Raw genomic sequence first — 21,138 nt, 5'->3', positions numbered from 1 at the left:
TAACATACAAACCGGGTCGTCACATTGCACATGCAGACGCACTCAGCAGGTGCCCAGTACATGAAGAAGTAACAGACCCTGCACCGGCCAGCTCCGTTTTTGCTTTGACAGACGGGCCAGTTGTACTGGCTGCCCCCGAGGTATCTAGAGAGACAGGGAAAGACCGCATTCTGGCCCAGGTAAGGCAATGGGTTTTGAGGGGGTGGCCACTCTCTACCCCAGCTGACCAGTTCATTCCATTTTTCCGCTGTCGCACGGAGTTCTCAGTAGAGAAAGGAGTTCTTTTAAGGGGTGGCAGAGTGGTTATACCGGGCAAGCTGAGGAACCAGGTGTTGTCCCTGCTGCACAAGGGGCACCCTGGAATAGTTAGAATGAAGGGGCTAGCCAGGGATTACGTGTGGTGGCCAGCATTAGATAAGGAAGTGGAGCAATGTGTGGCTAACTGTGCTGTTTGCCAGGAGAGTAGACCTTTACCCCCACGAGCGGAACCTTTAACATGGGAACCACCATCTAGCCCCTGGACACGCTTGCACATAGATTTGGCCGGTCCCTTCATGGGGCAAACTTTTTTAATCACCGTGGATGCATACTCCAAGTGGGTAGAGGTGGCCCAGATGCAGTCCACTCAGTCACAGGCCATCATAGAAGCCTTAATGACCTTATTTGCCACGCATGGGTTCCCGGACCTACTAGTCTCGGACAACGGCCCGCAGTTCACATCAGTCCTCTTTGAATCCTTTTTGGCCACTGCTGGCATTAGACATGCCTTGTCCTCGCCTTGGCACCCGGCCAGTAATGGCCAGGCGGAACGGGCAGTTAGGTCAGTGAAAGACTCCCTCAAACGGCTACCCCAGAACTCTTGGAAGGCTAGATTGGCTGATGTGCTCATGGCTCAACATACTACCCCCTGTGTAACCACGGGAAAGACGCCAGCGGAGCTTTTAATGGGTCGCAAATTGCGGATCATACTTGACAGGTTGCACCCAGGGTATGCGGGAACAGTACAATGGCCAGAAGCAGCCAGACGTGAGGTGACTGTAGGAGACGCGGTATTTGCCCGTGCCTATTCAGGCCAAAAGAATTGGGAGAAAGGTATAGTATGCAGGGAACTGGGGCCTCGTTCCTTCGAGGTGGAACTAAGAGACGGGCGAATTTGGAAAAGACACCTGGATCAGATTAGACTTGATAGGGAGGATCGGCAAGAAGATCGGGAAGCCAATGAGTTCCAGGGGGTGTGTCTTCAGGACCCACCCACAGCTGCAGGAACTTCAGGAAACTTTTCCTCAGCGTATCACAGGGAAGAAGAGGTGGGCCAGGCTCCCAAACCAATCCACCCGGCCGAGATCGAGAGGTCAGAACATCCCACAGAGCCCCGGCGCTCCGAGAGAATCTGTCGCAGACCTGGGTATTTAAAAGATTATGTCTGTGTCAGCCGAAGGGGCAGGAGTGCTGTGTCTGCATAGCAATAAGCCGGCTGTCAGATTCGAGCTCGCGTATCCCTCTCCAGGGTCCTGATTGGCCGCATAAGCATAGTTACTGTTAAAGCGGGAACCCTCCTTTGTATATGATTGGTAGTTGCCTCAGAAGGCGTCCTGTATATAAGTCTGTGTTCTCTTGTGTACTTCTTAAGCCTGTACCTGCCCTGTTGGCATGTTCTGATTAAACTCACATGTTCTGGTTAAAGGCCTCAGTTATTATAAGGTCTAATAGAGTTAAGCTAATAAACCAGGCTATTTTTTATTTTTAAGCTACTTTTGGCTGGAAATAGATTATCACTTTTAAAAAGAGATAGTTTGAAAGACAATTCTTATTCAGGATATGTATACCTCCCCCATTTTTGCCTCTGATATACAGGTTTTTAAAATAATTTCATCAGAAGTGATGATTGATTTCATTGTATGCCACCATGTTGAGTTGAATTCACCACTTTGTCTCCTGAGGGATTTAAGCTAACTTTGTATTTCCTGGGACTGTAAGATTCTCTCCCCCCCCCCCCAATTTATCAAAATGTAGAGAATCTTATTCTACCTGTCAGCTACTACCCATGCCTTCTTTCGCACTTGCACTTAAATTACAATGTAGTACCTTAACATTAAGGTGACAATATTCTGTCTCCTAGGGAAAATAGCAAAAATATGCTTCGCAGAAATATCTTTAGATAAGAAACGTTCATGTTGTTCCAGGAATATAGTGAATTTTAATCAACACACTGTAATTTGATCTTTCTTCTACTGCTGTTCACCCAACTTTATAGAAGTGGAACAGATTGAAGCTATTGCCAAGTTTGACTATACTGGACGATCCCCCCGTGAATTATCTTTCAAAAAAGGAGCTTCCCTTCTCTTGTACCATCGAGCATCTGAAGACTGGTGGGAGGGCCGCCATAATGGCGTAGATGGCCTCATACCACATCAATATATTGTGGTACAAGACATGTAAGTAAATTTTTTTTATCGTACAGCAGTCTGTATTTATATTCTGTAAAAAAGATATGACTATAGAAACATAGAAGACTGACGGCAGAAAAAGACCTCATGGTCCATCTAGTCTGCCCTTATACTATTTCCTGTGTTTTATCTTAGGATGGATATATGTTTATCCCAGGCATGTTTAAATTCAGTTACTGTGGATTTACCAACCACGTCTGCTGGAAGTTTGTTCCAAGGATCTACTACTCTTTCAGTAAAATAATATTTTCTCATGTTGCTTTTGATCTTTCCCCCAACTAACTTCAGATTGTGTCCCCTTGTTCTTGTGTTCACTTTCCTATTAAAAACACTTCCCTCCTGGACCTTATTTAACCCTTTAATATATTTAAATGTTTCGATCATGTCCCCCCTTTTCCTTCTGTCCTCCAGACTATACAGATTGAGTTCATTAAGTCTTTCCTGATACGTTTTATGCTTAAGACCTTCCACCATTCTTGTAGCCTGTCTTTGGACCCGTTCAATTTTGTCAAGTATATGGGGGAAAGATCAAAAGCAACTTGAGAAAATATTATTTTACTGAAAGAGTAGTAGATGCTTGGAACAAACTTCCAGCAGAGATGGTTGGTAAATCCACAGTAACTGAATTTAAACATGCCTTGGATAAACATATATCCATTGTAAGATAAAATACAGGAAATAGTATAAGGGCAGACTAGATGGACCATGAGGTCTTTTTCTGCCGTCAGTCTTCTATGTTTCTATGTTTCTAGTAGCAAGGCCTGTATTATCTCAAAGACAGTTACAGTACTTTGAACTGAACCTTTGTCCAGTGATGAAATCTATTTGCCTTCCCTAATGGTTTGGAAGTGCGTGCTCCATTTCAGTCTTCTGATAGGCCTGGAGCCTGCAGAAGGACGAAAACAGCCTCCCCCGGCCCTCCGGAGGCTGGAAATGACACATTTCCAGACTTCCAGGAGGCCCATTTTTCACCCTCCCAGAGCCTCCATACGAGCCCTGTATTTACCTGGCATCCAAAATGGGCTGTATGGAGACTCCTTTGAGGGGAAGGGTGGCATGGGTGGGGCCAGCCAAAAATCAACTGGTCAGCGCGCACACATGCCCACTAGAAATTACCTAGGGCAACAGCTCGTGTGCCCACAGAGATGGTTCTGGGTGCCACCTGTGGCATGTGTGGCATCGCAGACCTAGAGTAACCAGAGAGGACCATATACTCAAGTGGTAATGAAATGAGGTTGGCAATAGAAATTTCTATTCTATCAGTAAAATATAACATGTCTTCAGGACAAAATATAATCTCTGCTCTTCAGAATGTCTTCTAATTTTACAGGCAAGAATTCTAATTATATAACAAGAAGTTCTAAAGCAAGTCTCCTGTTTTGGAAGCCGGATTGGCTGGGGCTCAAGGGAGTTGAAATTCAATGGAGCTTGAAGGCTGTGTGTTATTTCCGCCTACCCCACTCCATTTATGCATAGATCCTAGGCTTCTACTGCTAACTGTAAAGATGAGAAATGACAAAATGTGCCTTAGGATGTCAGAACACAACCCCCAGCATTTTCTGCAATGCGTCATTGCAACATCATTTCGTCATCCATTTCATCCCTTGCTCCCCATTAGACCTCCTCTCACCAAATGGTTGTGATACAGATGATCTCTGTGGACACATTGCTGACAACTAATTCCATTGTTGATGTTGATATTTGTTGTCAGTGTGATGCAGCCAATTGAGTCCTCCCTTTTTTTTTAAAGAAAAAGCAACATTCATTGAAATATGAAAAATATATGTGCAATGACAGTGGTGGAAGCCTTTTCTTTGAAAAATTTAAGGAAGATTTTTCCTTACAAAGGCAGGCTGACCATGTCTTTTTTTTTTTTCTAAATCCGATTCATTAGATTCTGGTAGTGGCTGCTAGGATTCACCTGTCTTTTTGACAGCCTTTCTCAATAAATTAGGGACATGTCCTAAATATTGATTGTTACCCAGTGAGGGGGAAAAAAATCAATTAAACCAAACAAAGATTTACTAATGCTTTGCAGGTTCTTCTTCTTCTTTTTCGTTCAAACCTCGTCAGTTATCAAGACTGCCTGGACAAGTGCTTGGTTATTTTGGCCAAGTTTTTCAGAAGTGGCTTGCCATTGCCTCCTTTCTAGGGCTGAGCTGGCCTTCTCTTGGTTTTTAGCTTTAATCGCTGCATCAAACCTCCTTTACAACAGTGGTTCTCAACATGGGGGTCGTGACCCCTTTGGGGGGTCGAATGACTGTTTCACAGGGGTTGCCTAAGACAAATTTCCCATGGTGTTCAGAACTAAAGCTTCTATTCTGGCACCTTGGAACATATTTTTACAATTCGACCAATCAGGTGTTTACAGTGGGGGTGTCCCTCTGACCTTCCTGCCAGTCAGCTTAAAGCTCTGTTGGGAGAATTGGCGCTAAACATGAGAAATCAAGGGGTCATGAGTTTAGAAATATTGAGAACTGTTGCTACAATAAGCAGTTGTAAAATTACAATAAGTCAGGTAGCACTAGCATTTATAGCAATAGCATTTAGATTTATATAACGCTTCACAGTGCTTTCCAGCCCTCTCTAAGTGGTTTACAGAGACTGAGCATATTGCCTCCAACAATCTGGGTCCTCATTTTACTAACCTTGGAAAGATGGAAGGCTGAGTCAACCTTGAGCCTACTGAGATTCGATCTGCCAAACTGCTGGCAGCCGGTGATCAGCAGAAGTAGCTTGCAGTATTGCACTCTAACCACTGCACCACCAAGGCTCTTGCGTTTATATGCTCCCATCCTACAGGACACAGTGTGTAAACTTTATTGGCATCCAGCTAAGAAAGGAGAAGACTTACACATGAGATGAAAAAGGAAGTATGTTTAGGCCTATATATTGTTCACAGGGGATTTATGTAAAGTTTTCAGAGATGAGTGGCCAACAGGGTAGAAACCCAAGAGATCTTGGAAGTCCTTTGGTGAGCTGCTGCCAGTTTGGACCGGTTCATGCAAACTGGTAGTTGCGACCTGTGGGTGACCCTGCCCACCCATCTGGGAACAATCTTAACCTATATTGCTGTGTATTAGACGCCACATGAATGTTTGGAAGGTGCATGCGAGTGAATTGCCGTGTTTATTGATGCCACACGCATGTACAGATGTTGCTGGGCAAACCGGTTGTTTACAGTATGTGATGCTCACCTCCAAGGCAGGAGACCCTATACTATTTTGTACAATGGCTCTACAATGCTTTCTTTAAAACCTCCAGTAATGGAGCACCTGGGAGGCAAGCTGTCCATTGATTAATTGTTTTCACTGTCGGGAAATTTCTTCTTAGTTCCAGGTTGAATCAAGTTCCACCCAAGTTCCTTTTTGTCCTGCCTTCTGGGGCTTTAGGGAATAAGTTAATTCCCTCTTGTCTGTGACAACTCTTCAAGCATTGGAAGACAGCTATCATGTCCTCTTGGCGTCCTTCTCGATCCACAGCTCACATTAAAGAAACATCTTTCAGCTGTGGCGAGGAGGGCATTTGCCCAGGTTCGTCTGGTGCACCAGTTGTGGCCCTATCTGGATCGGGAGTCACTGCTCACAGTCACTCATACCCTCATCACCTTAAGGCTCAACTACTGTAATGCTCTCTACATGGGGCTACCTTTGAAAAATGTTCAGAAACTTCAGATCGTGCAGAAGGCAGCTACGAGAGCAATTATGGGCTTCCCTAAATATGCCCATGTCGCACCAACACTTCGCAGTCTGCATTGGTTGCCGATCAATTTCCGGTCACAATTCAAAGTGTTGGTAATGACCTATAAAGCCCTTCATGGCACCGGGCCAGATTATCTCCAGGACCGCCTTCTGCCGCACGAATCCCAGCGACCAGTTAGGTCCCACAGAGTGGGCCTTCTCCAGGTCCCGTCAACTAAACAATGTCATTTGACGGGACCCAGGGGAAGAGCCTTCTCTGTGGCGGCCCCGGCCCTCTGGAACCAACTCCCCCCAAAGATTAGAATAGCCCCCACCCTCCTTGCCTTTCGTAAGCTCCTCAAAACCCACCTCTGCTGTCAGGCATGGGGGAACTGAGATTTTCTTTCCCCCTAGGCTTGTACAATTTATGCATGGTATGTTTGTATGTATGATTGGTTTTATAACAAGGGTTTTTAGCTGTTTTAGTATTGGATTTGTACATGCTGTTTTTATCACTGTTGTTAGCCGCCCCGAGTCCACAGAGAGGGGTGGCATACAAATCCAATAGATAGATAGATAGATAGATAGATAGATAGATAGATAGATAGATAGATAGATAGATAGATAGATAGATAGATAAACAAAATAAACAAAATAAAACAAACAACAATTGTCACCCCTAGTCCTTCTCTTCATTAGGCTAGACATACCTAGTTTCTTAAACTGTTTGTCGTATGGGTTAACCACAGCAAATCCATTGCTATTTTACCTACCCGCTGACACAAATTAATGAACAAGTTTTTTCTTCCTTGATATGAAGCATTAAGCTCAGCCTAACAGATCTTTGTTATTCACAGGGATGATGCCTTTTCCGACAGCCTTAGTCAGAAGGCAGATAGTGAAGCAAGCAGTGGACCTCTGCTGGATGATAAAGCCTCATCAAAAAATGACATACAGTCTCCAACAGATCATATTCCAGACTATGGATTTGGAGGAGTAATGGGACGGTAAAAAAAAACCCCAACATTTTATTCTCATTTGGATGCAATTATCACTCTTCCCCATTCTTTTCTGGCTACAGGCAAGACAATCTGAATAGATAGATTGTAGAAAGGTTGTGAGCTGACTTGCACAGCTAATGTCAAGTTTAAACTGGAAGAAGTATGCATATTGATTTATTTCACTGTGTCCACTATAAGCCAATAGACTAGGTTGCTTATTATAGTGTAAGCAACAAAAATAATTTTAAAAATTATGATAATGTGAAATTATTAAAATTATTAGCATCCGCAAAAACATTAAACTCGAAAGATGTAATGAAGAATGACAGTATCCATTGTTTTGCAAAGGGTAGAAGTGAGCCACAGGGTTCGGGCCATTGTATAGCACTATAGTAGCCATTGAAAAGACTTGCTTTTTCTCCACTCTGATAATTGTAACTACTTCATGGGAAGGAATGTGAAGCATATCATCCTGATTTGATCATGGAGGGTCATAAAAGCATGGAATCTTCTCAGAACAGACTGTCTGTCCCAAAAGTGGCAGGCATTTGTAGGTTGAAATAAACCTGGAAAAAAATAGGCAACCAATGCAGTATCCATAATACTGGTGTAATTCTATTAAAATAGCTCCCACCTCTTACAATCATTAGCTATTCTATTTTATACCAGCTGAAATATTGAGTTTTCTTCAGAGGTAACCACCCTTACTGCTTAATGCAGAAATCCCGCCTGGAAGTAACAAGAGCAAGACTTATGTGACCAGGGATCTCTGTTCCAAACAATAGTTTGGAATACTGCCACTCCAGAGAAAGTAGGGTGAAGATATCTCTGATCGTGGATTTTATCTATTGAATAAACAGAAACCATGAAGACAGAATTCCCCGATCACAGATCTGTTCCTTCAGAAGATGTGTGACTTGCTTTAGAACTAACCTATAGCTGATAATGGTTTCTGGTCGAACAGTAACTTTTGTTTTCATGGAAATCAGTCTAAGCTTCTTTCATTCCATACATTCCCTAACAGCCTAGATAGCGAGTAAAAGAAAATCATTACTGGTTGTTCTGCTGGGCTCTTGGATAGGAGCCTCCCGAAAATTCAAGAGTACAAATTTCAGACACACACATGTTTGAATATTCAAAACAATGTTCTTTATCACAAAATTCAAAATAAACTAAGCACTCTTTTTGTATTGCCAAGAGCACTCTTCCCAAAACAATCGGGTAGTCTGTACAATTTCCCTTAAGCAGTCATTAAGTACTTAGCTAGCAGCTGTGAAGAAACTTCACACCCCTTCTTCTTCCAACGAAGTGAGACACACACACACACGTTGCTCTGCTTTGTTTTCCAAGGCGTGAAAAAGCAACAAAGTCCAGAAAACACAGGATTCCTGACGAACTCCGATCAGATATTCTTCCACAACAGCTAAACCCACATACTGCTATTTATAGCAGCAGCCCTAATTACTGGAGCCCCCACCCAAACACAGGTGGCCTCACTTATTTCCTGTAATATGTTCTTACTTGATCTCTTCTACGCATAATTCTGCGCTTGCGTGGGTCCAAAATGTCATCATCTGAATCAAGGGAAGATAAGGGAGATTGACTGCCTGGGGTGTGTGCCAAGCCCTCCTCTGCCAAGTCACTCCCACCTTCTTCTTCGTCTGAGGAAACTAAACTCTGAACTGATTCTGTTGGTAATAACACAGGCCTGTGACATGTTGAATTTTCCCCTGCATCCACCTCCCCATTCCCTGGGGCAGGATCTGGGCCAGAGCCAACCACAACACTGGTCAAGATAAGAAATATGCATTGCTTATTTATTGATGATCCATTACCTTAAACTAATAGAGGATAGCCCAGCAGTTTCAAATATCCAGATGTTAGACAACATAAGGGGAGAGCCCTGTACTAGCCCACATAGGAAGGGTTAAGAGAAGGGTTGATTCTTCAACTTGACATTTCAAGGCAGTAACTACATCCCCTCTTTTAAAACCTCTATGAACATTTAGTTATCAGTCCAGCTGAATTTGGAAATATGCAGCCATGATTTCACAAGCCTGTTGGTCTTGTTTTCCAGTGTGAGGTTAAGATCTGATGGAGCAGCAATCCCTCGCCGTCGAAGTGGTGGTGACACACATAGCCCACCAAGAGGTTTTGGTCCAGGAATAGATACCCCTCCACGAGCAGCAGCTTGTCCTAGCAGTCCTCACCTGCTACCATTGAACAGAGGTAGGATCGACAGCCCAGAAAAACGTAGGATGGCAACGTTTGGAAGTGCTGGCAGTATCAATTATCCAGACAGAAAGACATTGAGTGATGGCCATCAACTGAGGTCTACTTGTAGCTCAACTCGACATAGTAGTCTTGGCGATCAGAAATCACTAGATGCTGAAGCACTGGCAGAGGTAAGAGGAGAGCTATGTAGAAATAACATATTATAGGAATGTTAGATATATCAGATATTTAGCAATGTATTTTAACAAATTAAATCTATAATGGTTTGGTTTAAGGGTTAGTAGTTTCTGAACTCAAATAATGTGCATCAAGAATTTTCCAACAACAAATGGTTTATTACTTGTGGTACATTCCTATCTTTCACAATATTCAGGGTGGGTTCTAATTTACCTCACTGCCAATTTGCTTCCTCCTGTGCTGTGTGGGCCCAACCCCCCCCCCAAAAGCAGCTTTGCTTTTGCTTTTTGCGCCGAAGCAAAAAACAACATGGAGACATCTTTGGAGAGATTTGGGGCTAGATAGGAAGTTTTTGGGGCAGCGATTTTTAGAGAGATTTGGGGCTAGATAGAAAGCTTTTGGGGCAGCGATTTTTGGAGAGATTTGGGGCTAGATAGGAAGCTTTTGGGGCAGCGATTTTTGGAGAGATTTGATGGTTGATAGGAAGCTTTTGGGCAGCGACTTTTTGGAGAGATTTGGGGCTAGGTAGGAAGCTTTTGGGGCAGCGATTTTTAGAGAGATTTGGGGCTAGATAGAAAGCTTTTGGGGCAGAGATTTTTGGAGAGATTTGAGGCTAGATAGGAAGCTTTTGGGCAGCGATTTTTGGAGAGATTTGGGGCTAGATAGGAAGCTTTTGGGGCAGCGATTTTTAGAGAGATTTGGGGCTAGATAGAAAGCTTTTGGGGCAGCGATTTTTAGAGAGATTTGGGGTTAGATAGAAAGCTTTTGGGGCAGCGATTTTTAGAGAGATTTGGGGCTAGATAGAAAGCTTTTGGGCAGCAATTTTTAGAGAGATTTGGGGCTAGATAGGAAGCTTTTGGGGCAGCAATCTTTGGAGAGATTTGGGGCTAGATAGGAAGCTTTTGGGCAGCGATTTTTGGAGAGATTTGAAGCTAGATAGGAAGCTTTTGGGGCAGCGATTTTTAGAGAGATTTGGGGCTAGATAGAAAGCTTTTGGGGCAGCGATTTTTAGAGAGATTTCAACTCTAACAATAAACAAACAAACAAACAAACATCTATGGCACCACCGAGATAGCTGGTTCAGGAGCATGACCAGCCAGCCATCACTGCTGGTTCAGCGAGTGGGGGGAAATTCCAAACTGGCAGGAACTCACCTCTGGAAGTATTTTTTTTTAAAAAAATTACGATTTTTATAATATGCCTAGTGAAATTGCTGCCTGCAGATGAAGTTAAGAATATACTCCTGATTAAGAGTAGTATCTCTAATACCGTGTTTCCCAACCTTGGCAATTTGAAGATATTTGGACTTCAACTCCCAGAATCCCCAAGCCAGCGAATGCTGGCTGGGGAATTCTGGGAGTTGAAGTCCAGATATCTTCAAGTTGCCAAGGTTGGGAAACACGGTTCTAATACATGCTCTCACTATTCTTCTGCATCCCCAGAACACTGCTAATCAACAGATGATTTTTAGAGGAGTAGGAGAACAGAATATATGCTCAAACTTTGTTTTTGCAGTCCTGATGAAAATCAATTTTGTTGTATAACTGGGAGCCCTTGGGTTACTGCATGTGTGTGAATATTATGTCATAGCATCCATCTGAAGCTTGATTGATCAAGCAGGATTGGACCTGGCTAATATTTGGAAGGACTGATTTGATCCCTTATTTGGATCACAAAATGCCAGTTCTGTAAGTTAGATCAGGGCAGTGGTGGGTTCCTACCAGTGCAGTTCAGAGTTCCACATCAGGAGGAGCCCAGTGATGATGTAATTCTCATGTGTGATCCTCCCAGGCTGTTTTTGGCTGCAACATGTGTTTTTTCCCCTGGGTTTCTGCATCAAAACAAGCCCTCTCATCTGCCCTCACCTTAGTGCTGTTCTTTATTTTTCATCTGAATCACAGCTGAGAAGTGTGCGTGCATGGATGTGTACCAGTCACAAAATTTAACAGGAACCCGCCCCTGGACCAGGGGTGTCAAGATTTATTTCATTAAGGGCCACATCAAGGTTGTGTTTGACCAGGGGGGCTGAGCGGATGTAACTAGGATGGATATCGCCAACTTGATGTCCTGCAGCCCGTGTGCAGTTCTCCCAGGCTCCATTTTCGGCTGCAACAGCCTCCTGCAGCCCTCTGCCAGTGAAAACGTAGCTTGAGTGGAGGGGGGCACAAGCAGCCCTCCTGAGCTCCATTTTCGCTGGCAGAGGCACCGTGAGTCAGTCCTTCACTCTTTCCAGGGCATCCCCACGGGCCAGATCTAAGCACCCTGCAGGCCAAAATTACCCCACAGGCCTTGAGCTTAATACACATGGGTTAGACTAAGAAGTGTTTAAAAAATATCTCTGAAGAAAATGCAATATCTCCACAAAGCCACCTGGAATTGAGCTAAGCACAAAGGGCATTCTCTATTTATTTATCGCATATGTGAAAGAAGCTCTGGCAACAGGTTGTGCAGTTCTATTTAGGTCAAAAGGTTTTGCAGCTCAAATATTTTTCCTTATACAGTATATCAGAAGATTGTTGATTTATATCAAGGAGGAAAAAATGGCAGAGAGAAATAATCTTTGCTGAGGGTTTTTAAAAATCTGAAATGGCAAGTAAGCCTTTTAGTAGGAAGAATTGATGGGCTGAACATAAAATAAATGCCCCTATATGTGCAGGTTCAGCTGAGCATCTTTTTTCTTTTAGCTGCGTGGGTTGCTGAAAGGTTAGTGGACCTGCTGATTTTCAGGCTGACATCTTTCAACTTTTTCTGTTGATTGAGTGATTATGCTGTCACTTTCTAGCTTTTTTGCTCAGTGCTATGACACTTCCCATTACAGAAAACGTAATGGATAGTGGTGTTCCATTTTTAAATAAAGCCACTGGTGAGTTGTAGATCACTGGATTTAGTTTTAGTACTGCCATTTTCTTTTTATAGGGAAGGAGAGCATCCACCCCCCAATTTCATTTGCACAGCAGTAAGCATTTCATGCCTACAATTAGGACTCAGTCCAAAGCTCATTTAAACAAAAATTGGTAATTGTTTGTATAGGTTGCTTCTTCTAAAATTGGCAGGGAAGCAAGCTGAGGAGCAATCAAGCATTTCAAAATTCTGTAAAAGGTAGTGAGAACTGCAAAGAAAGGGATGATTCTTCTAACTTCTTGTCTTTGTCATAAAATGTGACATAAAGAGCCTCTTATTAATTAGCAAGGGGAAACAGTACTAAAAATATATATTGAGGAGGAAAAGCACTATAATGTTAAAGAAAGGAAGCAGAGTAACAAATGGTTAGTAAAGTATAAAGATAAAGAAAAACAGCAAACAAAAATATAATTGAAAATAAATATGAAAAAATATCTTCCACATACAATTCTGTATAAATGCATAATAATTCCTGGATAACAAGTTTCAGATCATACTAATGATCCCCAACCTGGTATCTTATGGTTCACAATTCTTTGGAGGACAAAAGACTAAGGAAGATTGGAATTACATTATCCTGGTTAAATGTAATTGTTTCGCACTGATATCAAATGTTGGAACGCAACCTGATATTCTAAACCTCATATAGTATTTCACCGAATTCAAATAGTCTGGAATGCAGTATCATGCATAGTCTTGAAAACAAATTCTGTTAAGATTGATAGCATTTCATTCTCCTCAAGCATACATAGAGATGGAGTCATAAAACTGTTCTAAAATGTCAGTTCTATCAATGACCTTTCCCAAAAATATACCAAATGTATCTTGAGTATTTTATTCTAATGAATATTACAGAAATAAGAAAAGTGATTCATGGTGACATACACAAAGTTAAATATCACATGTATTTGCGGGTTCTGATTTAGTAAGAACTATTCAGGAAAGGGATATTTGAAGTCAGGGTAAACGTTAACCTAGTGTGCAACTGCTGTTAAATGAAAAAGTACAGGGCAAAAATACCAGTTCCAGCACAGGAACAGTTCAAAAGGGGATTAAAAATAAAACTGCCAATCTGTAATGTCATTATAGAAATGTATGATACATTGCATTTGGAGCTCCATTTGGGCTTTAAGATGTGAACTATGGAAATGGAAAGTTACAGAAAAGAATGACCAGAATGATGGACTGATTATGTGGTGTCAGTTGGTGTTGACTCTAGCTGATCTCCTACAGAAATACATTTCCTCCATGACTACCTTTCCCTATCATAATCTTTCGTGTCTTTCAGCAGTGCATTATTTTCTGCTATAATTGAATCTCTGTATCTTGCTGCTGGTCATTGTCTGCTTCTTTTTCCTTCCACCTTCTTCAGAGCTAAATATTTGCATAATGTGTCCAAAGTATGTTAATTTGAGCCTGGCCATTTTTTGCCTCGAGGAATTGTTCATCCATTCATCTGTCCATCCATCTGTCTGTCCATTTGTTTGTTTGTTTCCTTGGCTGTCCATAATATCCTTAGGAGTCTTTTTCAATACTGAGGTTCAAAAGCATCAATATTCTCCTATACTGCTTCTTCAAAGTCCACTTTTCATTTTCCTAGAATGTCGCAGGGAATACAGTGGCTTGCACTATCCCAGTTTTCATAGATATAATGGATTTATATCTATGAAAACTGGGGTAGTGCAAGACATTGTAAATAAATCCATCATGGCATCTTAATGTCTTTTCCAAGCTCTTCATTGTTGCTCCTACCTTATTGCTCTATGCCATATTTCTTGACTGCTTGTTCCTTTATTATTGATTGTAAAAGGTAGAAGCAATCTATCACTTCAATAGTTTAATTATAAACTCTAGCCGGAACAATTAGTAGGGTTAAAGGAAAAGTTCATTACAAGCAAAAGTAAAATGGTTGGGTCTCTGTAGAATGAATTGAAGATGGATAAGAGGAACCAGGGTGTATAAAGTCAAATATGGGTTGGGACAAATCCACAATGTTAGAATTTAGGGATCATGCACTGAAATATGAGAAGAATGAGGGCAGAGGAAAGAATCACATAACAAAAAGGTAATGCCATCAATATATCTATGCACAGTGGAGTTTTCATAGTAAACAGTGAAATCTGCCATTTTTGAAGTGTCAAAAGTTGGTTTTATCTGCTGAAAGTGATGCAATCCATTATTCATCACTTGCTGTCAAAGTTCATCTATCAAAGCTAAGCCTGTCTTTTTAACAAGATATGTATATTGTTAAATATATTGTTTTCCAAAAGCTTAGAAAACACACACACACACACACACACACACACACAATCTTTCTTTAAATATAAGAATATATTATCTTTCTATCTATCTATCTATCTATCTATCTATCTATCTATCTATCTATCTATCTATCTATTGTCTGCTTGTTCATCCATCCATCCTCTGTTCAGTTTGTGGTCTACTAAATGGCACAGAAGCTGTGCGCTAGCTGAGTGCTGAGGATACTGCAGGCATGACAAAGTAATATTTTTCCTAGTTGCCAGCAAAACAGGCATTGATTTATTTGCATGAAATTCTGATATCCTTTGGAATGTACTGAACATTCAAGAGTATTTCATTCATTTCTAGAGTAGGATGTAGATTGTAGTATTCCTGTTGTGGTCTGACAAATCACCCTATTGGGAACACAGGCCATGTTATTCTACTCATCCCTATTTCTACATTAACATTTGTTGTTGTTGTTGTTGTTGTTGTGCCTTGTCTCCTGGAGACTGCCTGGACAAAAAACCCTGTAGTTTTCTTCCCAAGTTTTTTTTAGAATGATTTGCCATTGCCATGTCCTAAACACCATTAGATCTTTTTCCTCAATACCATCATCTGGCACTATATTGTCAGTAATTTTATATTTTCTATCCATGTGGTTTTCCTGGTAAAAATACAGAAGTGGTTTCCCATTATCTTCTTCTGCGCAGTGGGAATTGATGCCTTTGCCATTGTCACTGAAGTGATCATCTGCCTCTGACCTCTTTCTATATTGCAGCTGCCCAATGGAAGTTCCTGCTTGTGTTAGTTGGGCAGCTGGGATGACCTTCATGCCCTGGGTAACCCTGCTGGGAATATGCACCCTTGGCATTCACTCTCTGCATTCTTCACTCATTCCTCCCAGGAACAGCTGCCCCCTCCCATGATGAAGCAGCACAGCAGGGAACGGGATGGGGAAATCACTCACAAATGAAACTAATTAGAAGCCAGGGCAGTTGATTTAAAACGGGTATCCTATGGCTCATAAAATGTACACAAAAAAGCAATCTGGCTCCCAATAATTTGTACCAGCTGTGGTTTTTGGACACTATACAAGGGCAGCCCGTATTATTCTTCAAGGGCAGCAACCAATTACCGTGCCTTGTAGACATTGAAATAGGGACTTGATTAATGCATAGACTGATGTTGCCAAATCCATATGCTTCACAAAGGGACGGTAGCTGGTATCCTGAAAAAGATTTATCATGCTTTTGTCTTGTTCATTTATTTACGTCTTCCTCACTCATTTCTTTTGTCAGTGTTTCACGCCGCTGTCCTCTTCCCCTCTTAGTGGGGCTTTTTAAGCTCCAATAGCAAGGAACACTTCTCCTCAATTACAGTGTTCCCTCGATTTTCGTGGGTTCGAACTTTGCGAATAGCCTATACCACGTTTTTTCAAAAAATGTTAATCAAAAAATACTTCACAGTTTTTTTCCTATACCATGGTTTTTCCCCGCCCGATGACATCATACATCATCGCCAAACTAATAATTTTTTGCAAATAAATAACAAAAAAATAATTATTGTTAATAAATAATTGTTTATAAATATCAGGATCACTAAGTGTCTTATTCAATGGTGAGTACCAGTAATAAGGGTGAGTAAATGGTTGTTAAGGGAATAGGAAATGGTAATTTAGGGGTTTAAAGTGTTAAGGGATGGCTTGTGATACTGTCCATAGTCAAAAATGGTGTATTTACTTCCGCATTTTTACTTTGCGGAAATTCGACTTTCGCGGGCGGTCTCGGAATACATTCCCCGCGAAAATCGAGGGATCACTGTACTTCTACCTGGCATTTCTACTGGGAGAGGCATGTTGCAGGCCTTGTCTGCTACTAAGTTCCATCAGACAGGATCCAGGAGACAAGCCTTTTCTATCCTCAGGAACATCCATTCCCCTTCTCCTCCCCCACCCCAAGATAAGGTCACCTCAACCAATATATCTTCTGGAAAACCCTCAGAATGAATAGCCAGGGGGTTTCCTGGTGGCAGATGGAGCCCCCGGATGCTGCATGGAAACTTATTAACCCTCTCACAACCTTTTATTGATGTTAATTATTTCATTGTTTTAATTCATTTTTATATTCTGCTTTAATTGTTGGTTTCATTATATGCTGGAGAGTCACCTTGTCTGACATGAGTGGCTATATAAATTTGATAAAATAATGAATAAATAGAAGAGATAGCTTCATGTAAGATGCAAATACGCACAGCAAGCTAAATACCTTCTGTTGTGGTTCAGCCTGAGGCTGCTCAGGGACCGGCTGTGTCTCTGCTGGCTCCATTCCCGGAGGAAGATGACAGCGAAGAGGAGGGGGCTGAGCAGTCGGACAGGGGAGAGGAAAGTCAGGAATGGGACGAAGGAGAACAGCATGAGAGCCCCCCCGGGGGGGGCTCTCCCCAGCCAGTAGCTTGGAGTCATTAGGTGATGAAGCACAAGCCATCATTGACATGCGACAGAGACGGTCAGATCAAAGAAAGGAGCAATTAAAGAAGTATTACCAGCACTGAATTAGGATCAGCTGGGCTTGGGTGTGGTCCTCCTTAGCAGAGTTTAAAAGGCAGGCAAGCCCTTGAAGCTATGTGGAGTGTTATCAGTTGGAGTTACGGTGACCTGCTTTGTTTCTCGACGTCTCTGTTCCTGGCTTGTGGCCCAGCAGTTTGGAATACTCGTGGGAGGTGTAGGTCTGCTATCTACAGTCTTGGCAGTAAGAATCCTGTATTGCTGCATGGACTTTTGCCTTCGTGGATATATTTGAAGATACAGCATTTTCCTGTTTGTAAGGACATTTTCTGTTACCTGTGTTTTTCTTGAATTTTATAAACTGCCTTTGCCTTTTACCGGTGTGTCTGGCTTCTCTTTTTGGGTTGGTTTTGGCTTCCGGAGTGACCCAGACAGAACACCTTCCATCCAAAGAAGATATATCAGGAGACAGAAAAATAATAATTAGATAAGAAAGATGGTGCTACCATCTCAGTTTTAAACAGAATGGCTGACTTGATATTTCGCCATACCAAAACTGAAAGAAGTGGAATTGAATTGTGGAAATTAAGTTATAGTTGAAAGAGGTTACATTTGAAATCAGATATGCAGCATCCAGGTGTCCTAACCACGTTCCCTTGATATTGCATCTACTTGTCTATAAATTCTACTGTGTTTGTTTTTAATTGGGTTATATCTAAAATATCATATTTTTATTTAGAAATTTTGAGAGTTATCTACAGAATGGGATCCAAAAATATCTTTGCACGTTCTCGGTGTGTCTCAGGATAATGAATTATTTTCAGCCTTTGCCCTTCAAGTCTCTAATGCTTCAGCACTTACAATTTGTAGCTGGAGAGCCAGCCTGGAGGAGGGTTGCACTACTAGGCCATTGTATGAGTATGAAATATATATGCTGTTTTATCTGGGCAAGTAGATACTTGATTACTGTCATCAGTCCCATGCAAATTACAGTAGTACCTCTAGATACGAGCTGCTCCACATGCGAGTATTCCAAGTTACGAGCCACGACGCGAGCGAAATTTCTGTTCGACACCCGAGCTCAAATTCGGGATACGAGCCGATCTTCCACTAGGTGGCACAAGAATCCTTGCTTCTGGTTATCTCGGCGTGAAAAACAAAGTCTAAAGGCATTCGTTCGAGATGCGAGTTGATCGACTTACGAGCTCGGGTCTGGAACGAATTAAACTCATATGTCGAGGTACCACTGTATTTCATGAGATATCGTTCCATTCAAGGTTATCTGTATCAAATCTTCTGCCTCAAGTAAATAAGAAAAGAAACTAGATCGTCAGCGGCCAATAAGGTCCCACAGAGTTGGCCTTCTCTGGGTCCCGTCGACCAAACAATGTCATTTGGTGGGTCCCAGGGGAAGAGCCTTTTCTGTGGCAGCCCCGGCCCTCTGGAATCAACCCCCCCTGGAGATTAGAACGTCCCCCACCCTCCTTGTCTTTCACAAATTACTGAAGACCCACCTATATCGCCACGCATGGGGGAACTGAGACACCTCCCCCAGGCTTTGATATTTTATGTTTGGTATGTATGTGTTGTATGGTTTTAATTGCTGGGATTTTATATATCTTTTCTTTTAATATTAGATTTGTGTCACTGTTATATTGTTTTTATTATTGTTGTGAGCCGCCCCGAGTCTTCAGAGAGGGGCGGCATACAACTCTAATAAATTATTATTGTTATTGTTGTTGTTGTTGTTATTATTATTATTATTATTATTATTATTATTATTATCTAATTCAAAGAGTGGTCACCATCTGTTTGTATTTCTGTGTTTACAGGACATTGAAAAGACCATGAGCACAGCCCTGAATGAGCTGCGTGAGCTCGAAAGACAAAATACTGTGAAACAAGCCCCCGATGTTGTCCTGGACACTCTCGAACCAATGAAGAACCCACAAATTGGTTCGGTCAATTCTGAACCTGCCAGTCCCCTCCACACCATCATGATCAGAGACCCTGATGCAGCTATGAGGCGGAGCAGCAGCTCAACCACTGAAATGATGACGACATTTAAACCTGCTCTCTCAGCCCGGCTTGCAGGAGCTCAGCTGAGGCCCCCACCAATGCGTCCCATCAGGCCTGTTGTCCAACATCGATCAAGTAGCAGTAGCAGCTCAGGAATGGGGAGTCCTGCGGTGACACCCACAGAGAAGCTCTTTCCTAACAGTTCTTCAGATAAATCTGGCACAATGTAGCTATCGCTCTCACAAAGGAGAATTCTTTGGGAAAATGATGGATCGTTCTGATCTTCATTTCTTTTGAGAAGGAAGCAGTACGATTATACAAATGGTATCCTTAGAAAGAAAAGACAGGGGGAAATGTGACTCTTGTAAAAAAAAGACAATATTTGGGATTGTAGAAGTGGTTTAAGTATTTACACATATAACAACATTGCTGAAAATATTTGGTACTACCCATTGTCATCTTATGTAATTACCACTGGAATATTCAAGTCTGTCTAGAAATATATATGAAACGTTATGTAGCCCAGTAACAATTTAATAGACTTACCTCGCCCGTAGATATCTGCTGGAGTGTGTTTTTGCCTGTGTGTGTGAATTACACAGCAATTATACATCAAGCAATAGACTATTGGTCTATTCAGTTTGTGAACTGAATTTTCGTATCAGTGCGGTTTGGCTTTAGAGTTAAAAATGAAAAGAAACACTAGTCGTCCTGGAAATACTGAATTTGTTGGGTGATGAAGATCAATTCGGTTTTTGATAGATGGGTGGATTTCTGTCTTCAAATTCATCTCTTAAAGACTGCTACATTGGAATATGGAAACTTGTCATTTTCTGGTTGAAGAAGTACGCCAGATGTGGATGCAAACAGTAAAAAGTGGTACAATTTCCCCTTATATAAAAGGGAAATCTAGGATGTTTTGTATGTACTTCATGTTGTAGCACAGTATTACATGTGTACAAGAGAAACTCAACTCCCACTGTTTTCAAAACAGAAGAGGATTTTGAAGTAACCTTTGGTTGATAACAATAAATAAATAGGCTACCTTATATAGTGGTTGAAATATTTTATTCTCTCATCTCCCTTTTGCCAATGATTCCTCTGGGGGGAGGGATCTGTTTTAATCTGGATTAAAACAGGCAAGGAGGGTTTTAATAAAATTATAATTCTTTAAAGTTCCTTAGCAGTATATAAGGGGTTTTCTGGGCCATATCCCCTTGCATGAACAGCTGAGCATATATCTGACCTGATAGGATGATAATTTGCACTTTCTCTACTGTACTATGTAACAATATACAGTGATTTTGGCTCTTACAGAAATAAAATTGGTCTCTATACTTTAATATAGGCAAAAAAAGAAAGCAAAAAACACCCAACCACCAAGAATTCTAGCAATTTGCATGCTTGCCTCCCCCGCCCTCTTTTCATTGAGAGCAAGGCTCTAATCGCTGCTTTTTTTAAAAAAAGATCAGCATTTATGATCAGAAGTCTCTAATACCAGCCCTCCAACTAGGATAGTTTTGTTTACTTTCAATCAGTACACTTATATTTTTTACATGGATAAATCTGCACACGGTGCAGTATGAAACTGCACCCTCAGTCATATCTGCATGTTCCACTATCTCTTGTTTTATTTTGCTATGGCCAGCTCTTGAAACAAAAGTCAGTATTTTCCATTTCTCATGATAGGTCAGTTTTAGTGACTTCTGGGTAATTAGTGACCTTGAATTTGCCTTGCTGTATTTTTTTTACTCATAGTACACTTTCAGCCAAAATTTAATTTGTAAGCATTGCAATCCGTGTTGCCAAAGGAGGAAAATATATTTGTATTTCTCCTCTGATTCCTAATACCTTCCATCTTCAAAAATTGCATAGAAGAGGGATGTATTCTATGAAATAACCTTTTCATCTATGACGCGAACATACGTGAG

The 21,138-nt window shown here is 41.6% G+C and overlaps 1 protein-coding gene across 2 annotated transcripts in view; it reads left to right on the top strand.

The window, feature by feature from the left end:
• Positions 1–20,256, top strand: part of SRGAP3 (SLIT-ROBO Rho GTPase activating protein 3) — a 266,985-nt gene extending 246,729 nt beyond the window's left edge. For both annotated transcript variants that reach the window (XM_070738287.1, XM_070738288.1), the window contains exons 19-22: positions 2,255–2,435; positions 6,985–7,134; positions 9,206–9,533; positions 19,021–20,256. In XM_070738287.1, coding sequence (XP_070594388.1) covers positions 2,255–2,435; positions 6,985–7,134; positions 9,206–9,533; positions 19,021–19,437 — 1,076 coding nt within the window. In that variant the 3' untranslated portion in view covers positions 19,438–20,256. The remainder of the gene's footprint in view (positions 1–2,254; positions 2,436–6,984; positions 7,135–9,205; positions 9,534–19,020) is intronic.
• Positions 20,257–21,138: the final 882 nt, after the last annotated feature.

Source organism: Erythrolamprus reginae, chromosome 2, assembly GCF_031021105.1.
Source record: "Erythrolamprus reginae isolate rEryReg1 chromosome 2, rEryReg1.hap1, whole genome shotgun sequence".
Lineage (NCBI taxonomy): Eukaryota > Metazoa > Chordata > Lepidosauria > Squamata > Dipsadidae > Erythrolamprus > Erythrolamprus reginae.
This window is presented reverse-complemented; position numbering and strand designations above follow the sequence as displayed.